General features: G+C 41.2%; 1 protein-coding gene across 1 annotated transcript; it reads right to left on the bottom strand.

The window, feature by feature from the left end:
- Positions 1-5848: 5848 nt before the first annotated feature.
- Positions 5849-6784, bottom strand: LOC113256588 (olfactory receptor 1361-like). Its single transcript, XM_026500377.2, has one exon. It carries the CDS (start codon positions 6782-6784, stop codon positions 5849-5851), a length of 936 nt encoding a protein of 311 aa, XP_026356162.1.
- Between the last annotated feature and the right edge of the window lie 774 nt (positions 6785-7558).

Genomic DNA, 7558 nt, shown 5'->3' with positions numbered 1-7558 from the left:
CATTTACAAGCCATGGAGAGAGGCCTCAGGAGAAACAACTCTTCTGACAACTTGGTCTTGGAGTTCGAGCCCCCAGAGCTGTAATAAAATAAATTTCTGCTATTTAAGACACACAATCTGCACTACTTTGTTATGGAAGCACTAACAAACTAATATAAACTGGATGCAGACTTGGAGTAATTGTCTCAGCTAACTTCTCTATTCCCTAGGTTCCCCATCTGTGCAATCAGGATTGTGAAGCCTTACGCCCTAGGAAGGGCATTTAGAGCTCTGCCTCTAAAGCCCTAAGCATAGTATGTGACCCATAGTGGGTACTTAACAAAGGGGGTCTCTATTGTCATGAGAAGAACAGAGATGTGTCACTCAGGGAGACTAATAGGTGATACTGAGAATAAGAAAATTATGAGAAGGGCATCTCAGTGGCAGGAAGAGAATAAACCAAGGGGGTAACCAAGACACTTGTATTTCCCATCACTCCCTTGCCTGGTTCATTTCTACCCATTTTTCAGGCCTCAGGTTAGATGTTACCACCCCCTACCTCCACACTCTCTGATCTGGGTCAGTTGGCCCCTTAAGCTACCAGAATGCCCCCATAATTTGCCCTTCACTGATCCATCTGTATTCACAAATGTCTACCAACTTGTCATCTCTCCTACACGAGATTGGGTCTGCTTTGTTCACCAGGGGTCCCCAACCTGTACCATGATGCCTCGTGTAGTGAGTGCTCACTGAATACACACCACTGCCAATGTCAGAGTTTGCATTCACGGGTGGAACTTAGCAAAACTGTGCAGGGATAAAGGTTGCCTTCCCTTCTGTTATCGTTCTGTTACACTTTTAAGTGTGCCTGGCGCATCCTTGACCCACACCCCTGGCACAGAGGTAAGAAAATAAAAAAGGTTCTAGGCAGTGTTTTGTTCCTTTCCCGCTTCTCCTTCGTCTTGCCTCCCCCTTTGTGGAACTTCTGATTCTTGACATGGCTCCTACATTCATGAAAGCTCAATGCACTCAGCCAGCCATGGCCTTTGTCCTATGACTGGGGGAGTTTGGGCAGATCTGTGCTATCTCCATGTGGCAACATCTAATACTTACACATCCCAATCTCTCTCCTCACCAGAACTTCTTTTCTGGTGTCCTAGTCCCTCAAGGTCATGACTTTTCACCATACTAATTTATACCAAGGTATGAATGGCTGTCTTTGGCATAATGGGCTGGCACTTGTATTTATCAGGGGAAATTAATATCTTAACTCAAAAAAAAAGTGAATCCTGGGGTATTTAGACACACTGGAAGGATCTATAGAAGTAAGATATGAGAGCATGTGAACAAATTAAGGCCTTAAAAATTTTGGAGGGATTTTAAAGATTAGGAATGATAAGGATGTGTTTGACCTGAACAATTTGCATCTTACCTGTTGCGGCAGCACATAAAAGAACTAGTTTGGGTTTAAGGACATACTCACACTAAGTCAGAAATAGCCGAATATGTATTGAGCAATTATTGTGTGCCTGGCACCAAGGTATAAAGATGAATGAAGCCAGATGCCCTCCTCCGTGGAGTACACAGTCTGATGGGGAAGGGAGATCATTACCCTGGAGAAATCCAGAATGTTAAGTGGGACAGGATTTGTTCACCAATGTTCAGTTTTGGCAAAACTTTCATTTTCCAAAGTCCAGTAAGGTGATAAAAACAAACATCAGCAGATACAGTGAACTTGTTGAAAGGATTATCTCAAAAATAAAAATAAAGCAGCAAAAGTTACATTCAAGGAGTCTTCATCGTTCCTTTCTGTAAGCCCTCTCTTTAAAAATAAGCACTTCATATCTCTGTCTGGCACAAAGCTGGGCATTCATTCTCAGAAGCACCACACAATCTGTTTTTACAAAGTTGGTGCTTTCTTCCATCCAAAAATCCTCTTACATCTCATGAATTGACAAAACCTCAAATTCCAGGGTTTTTTTTTTCCAGTGTCTTATGACTCCATTAAAAAAGAGGTAAACTTGTGATGTCTATCTTTTTTGAGCCACAGAAATCTGATTTGTCCAGTGCTTATTATGCACAAAGTCCTTCGACAGGTGATTTAACTTTTATTTGATAGAATTCTGGTGACCACATGGAGAGATGGGAACCATAACAGACTTAACAGGTGAGAAAACAGTAGTGCTAAGACATGAAGTTAACTAACTTGCAGCAACAGGCTAGAAGGACAATTGAACAGCCCCCACTTTATGAAAAAGAAAACTCACACTCAAAGGGAAAGTAAACAGATAAAGAGACATGCAGCTTATTCATGAGCAAATGGAGAATTTGAACCCAAATCTGTCAGAAGCCAGATGCCCCACACCATCGTGAAATCCCAGTGTTTTGCTCTTGACTCAACATGGACAATTCGTCTCATTCAGTATCTCCCATTCCTCAGAAGACAAAAGTCGAGGTGTTGGTGAGGATGTGGTGATGAGGTAACCCTTGTGTACTGTTGCTAGGGATGTAAATTGGTCAATTATTATGGCAAACAGCATGAAATTTCCTCAAAATGAAAACAAACTGAGGGATTCAGAGGGGAGAGGGGTGAGGGAATGGGATAGGCTGGTGATGAGTAGTAAGGAGGGCATGTATTGCATGGTACACTGGGTGTTATACGCAACTAATGAATCATCGAACTTTACATCAAAAACCAGGGATGTACTGTATGGTGACTAACATAATATAATAAAAAATTATTATTAAAAAATAAATAAATAAAAAATAAAAATAAAAACTGACATTTCTGATTAAAAAATAGATCTACCTTAAGATCCAGCACTTCCACTTCTGGGTATACACCCAAAGGAAATGAAAATGGAATTTCAAAGCGATATATGCACTCCTCCATTTAACATATCATTATTCACAATAGCTGGAATATAGAAACAACCTAAATGCCCATCAGTGGCTGAGTGGGTTAAAAAAATGTGATATATACAACAGAATATTATTCAACTATGACAAAGGAGGATAGCCTGCCATTTGTGACAACATGGATGGACTTGAGTACATTATGCTAAGTGAGGTAAGCAGACAGAGAAAGACATGCACTGTGTGATATTACTTATGCCTGGAGTCTGAAAAATACAAAAACAAAAACAAAACAAAAAGCAGTGGTGGTTGCCAGGGGAGGGAGGGTGGAGGAATAAGACTGGTGTTGTTTAAATTGTTGGAGAGGATGTGGAGAAAGGGGATCCCTCCTACATTGTTGGTGGGAATGCAAGTTGGTACAGCCACTCTGGAAAACAGTGTGGAGGTCCCTTAAAAAGTTAAAAATTGAGCTACCCTATGATCCAGCCATTGCACTACTGGGTGTTTACCCCAAAGATACAGACGTAGTGAAGAGAAGGGACATATGCACCCCAATGTTCATAGCAGCAATGTCCACAATAGCTAAATTGTGGAAGGAGCCTAGATGCCCTTCAACAGATGACTGGATTAAGAAGTTGTGGTCCATATATACAATGGACTATTACTCAGCTATCAGAAAGAACAAGTTCTCAACATTTGCTACAACATGGATGGCACTGGAGGAGATAATGCTAAGTGAAATAAGTCAAGCAGAGAAAGACAACTATCATATGATTTCTCTCATCTATGGAACATAAGAACTAGGAAGATTGGTAGGGGAAGAAAGGGATAAAGAAAGGGGGGTAATCAGAAGGGGGAATGAAACATGAGAGACTATGGACTATGAGAAACAAACTGAGGGCCTCAGAGGGGAGGGGAGTGGGGGAATGGGATAGACCGGTGATGGGTAGTAAGGAGGGCACGTATTGCATGGTGCACTGGGTGTAATACACAACTAATGAATCATCGAGCCTTACACTGGAAATTGGGGATGTACTGTATGGTGACTAACATAATATAATAAAAAATCATTAAAAAAAAAAGACTGGTGTTTAAGAGTACAAACTTATTAAGTCCCAATAGTTCATTTTTGCTTTGTTCCCTTGTCTTTGGAGATGCATCTAGCAAGAAGTTGTTGAGACCGAGATTGAAGACATTGCTGCCTGTGTTCTCCTATACGATTTTGATGGATTCCTGTCTCACATTTAGGTCTTTCATCCATTTTGAGTTTATCTTTGTGTATGGTGTAAGAAAATGGTCCAGTTTCATTCTTCTGCATGTGGCTATCCAATTTTCCCAACACCATTTGTTGAAGAGACCATTTTCCAAGATCTATAAAGATCTTCTCAAACTCAACACCCAAAAAATAAGTAATCAAGTCAAGAAATGGGCAGAAGACATGAACAGACATTTCTCCAAAGAAGACATACAAATGGCCAAAAGACACTTAAAAAAATAAATAAATAAAACAAAGCTCTACATCACTCAGCATCAGGGAAATACAAATCAGAACCACAATGAGATACCACCTCATACCTGTGAGAATGACTGAAATGACCAAGTCAGGAAACAACAAGTGTTGAAGAGGATGTGGAGAAAGGGGAACCCTCTTCTACTGTTGGTGGGAATGCAAGCTGGTACAGCCACACTGGAAAACAGTATGGAGTTTCCTCAAAAAGTTGAAAATAGAGCTATCCTACGACCCAGCAATTGCACTACTAGGTATTTACTCCAAAGATACAAATGTAGTGATCCAAAGGTCCAGCTGCATCCCAGTGTTTGTAGCAGCAATGTCCACAATAGTCAAACTGTGGAAACAGCCCAGTTGTCCATCAGCAGATGAATGGATAAAGAAGATGTGGTGTGTGTGTGTGTGTGTGTGTGTGTGTGTGTGTGTGTGTACACATATACGTATACATATATATAATGGAATATTATGCAGTCATCAAGAAGGATGAAATCTTACCATTTACATCAATGTGGATGGAACTGGAGGGTATTATGCTGAGAGAAAAAAGTCAGTTAGAGAAAGACAATTATCATATGGTTTCACTCATATGTGGAATATAAGAAATAGTGCAGGGGATCATAGGGGAAGGGAGGGAAAACTAAATGGGAAGAAACAGAGAGGGAGACAGACCATGAGAGACTCTCAACTCTAAGAAAGAAACTGAGGGTTGCTGGAGGGAAGGTGGGTGGGGGGATTGGGTAACTGGGTGATGGGCATTAAGGAGGGCATGTGATGTAATGAGCACTGGGTAGTATATGCAACTGATGAATTACTAAACTCTACATCTGAAATTAATGATGTACTATATGTTGGCTAATTGAATTTTAATAAAATAAAAATAAAGATAAAAAGACTACAAACTTGCAATGAGTAATAAATAAGACAGAGATCTAATGCACAGTGTAATGAACATAGACGATATTGTACTACAATCATCAAACTTGCTAAATGACTAAAACTTAATTACCCCAACCACTAAAAAGAAAGGGCAATTATGTAATGATAGAAGTGCTAAATATTGCAATAATGGCAATCATATTATAATATGTACATATACCAAATCAACATCTACAACTTAAATTTACACAGTGTAATATGTCGAATATATTCAACAAAAAATGAAGTACTTAAATAAAGAATAAAATTTTGTTTCTACCTTTAAAAAAAGGAAAAGAAAATACCCTGCATTCTCACACTGGGAAAAATTAGGTTTCTTTCAAAAACAACTGGGTCTGGGGTGCCTGAGTGGCTCAGCTGGTTGAGCGCCTGACTATTGATTTTGGTTCCGATTATGATCTCAGCATCATGAAACTGAGCCCCACGTCCTGCTCTGTGCTCAACGGGGAGTCTGCTTAAGATTCTCTCTCCCTCTGCCCCTCCTTTTGTTCATGCTCGCTCTCCCCCACCCCTCAATAAATAAATAAATAAAATCTTAAAAAAAATAATTGGGTCTAAAAAGAGTCTTCAGAGAGGTTTAGCCAAGTGGTTTCCTTTGAGAAGTTTCCTGAGGGCTTCCTTCAGATTTCGGTTCCGAAGGCTGTAGATGAAAGGGTTCAGCATGGGTGTGACCATGGTGTACATCACCATGGCTGCCAAGTCCCTTTGGGTGGTATGTGTGGATGCAGGGTTGAAGTAGACCCCAATAATAGTCCCATAGAAGAGAGAGACGACACAAAGGTGAGAGCTACAAGTGGAAAACGCTTTCCACTTCCCCTGGGCTGAGGGCACCTTCCACACAGCCACAGCAATAGGTGTATAAGAGGCCATGATGCACACAAAAGGGATCAGAACCACGGAGCCCCCAAGGACCAACACCAACATCTCATTGACTTGGGTGTTGGAGCAGGAGAGTTTGATCAAGGCATTGAGGTCACAGAAAAAGTGTGGGATCCTATTGCTGCAAAAGGACAAGTGGGTCATCAGGATAGTATGGACCATGGAAATGAGGTTTGCTGAGATCCAGGGTACTGCCACCAGCAAGGCACACTGAAGGACGCTCATGATTGTCAAGTAGTGCAGAGGGCAGCAGATGGCCAGGTAGCGGTCATAAGCCATGGCCGAGAGAAGGATGCTGTCAGCTGCCCCAAAGGCAATGAAGAAATACATCTGGGTCAGGCAAGCCTCGGAGGAGATGGTGCTGTGCCCACATAGGTGGTTCACCAGCATCTTGGGGATGGTGGTGGAGGTGAAGCAGATGTCAAGAAGAGACAAGTTGCTGAGGAAGAAGTACATGGGGCTGTGGAGGTGAGGGTCCAAGAGGATGGCCAGGATGGTGAGCAGATTCCCCAGGCACCCAATCAGATACAGGCTGGAGGACAGACAAAAGAGCACCTGCTGTTGCAGGGGCTGTTCAGAGAGGCCGAGGAGGATGAATTCAAAGACTTGGGTCTGATTGTCCATGTCCAGGCAGTCCTAAAGCCAAAAATGAGGGCATCAACTGTGAGTGGACTCCTGGGGAAGAAATGGATTGTTGCATTATTGGCCTTCCCACCCACCCCTCATGGTCCATCCCACTAACCCCCCTGATCCTCAGATTCCTCATCTGTTTCATGGGACTGGTCATTCTAACCTCTTAGGATCGTTACAATGATTAAGTGAGAAAACATGTATAAGGGCCTTAAATCCATGTCTGCAATGTAATATGGGCAGTTAATTTATCATTGGGAACTTCTAGTGATGCTATCAAAATAAAGAGCAATATATGTTAATTAGCTTGATTTTTGGTGATGATTTCATATATCAAAGCATCAAGGTGTACATCTTAATTATATACATTTTTATCTGCCAGTTATACCTGAGGAATGATGGGAAAGAGAAATAAAACCAAATAAACAACATAAATAAACAGGCTTAATAGTTCCAGAATTTCCCTTAAAAATAAAAATAAATAATAGTGATTAAGAACATCCACTCTGAAGCCAGGCAGCCCAGGGTTAAAGCCCAGCTCTGTCACTTACTAGCTGTGTGAGTTAGGCAAGTTACTTAACTTCTATGTGCATTCGTGTTCTCATCTGTAAAGATTACTAATAATAGTAACTGCTCCAACTCCAGAAATGGACCTCGGCTCTACGGTCTACTAATCTTTGACAAAGTAGGAAAAAACATCCAGTGGAAATAAGTTAGTCTTTTCAATAAATGGTGCTGGGAAAACTGGACAGCTATATGCAAAAGAAT

Source organism: Ursus arctos, unplaced genomic scaffold (genome assembly GCF_023065955.2).
Source record: "Ursus arctos isolate Adak ecotype North America unplaced genomic scaffold, UrsArc2.0 scaffold_14, whole genome shotgun sequence".
Taxonomy (NCBI): Eukaryota; Metazoa; Chordata; class Mammalia; order Carnivora; family Ursidae; genus Ursus; species Ursus arctos.
Note: the sequence above shows the minus strand (reverse complement) of the source record. Positions and strands in the feature narration are given on the sequence as shown.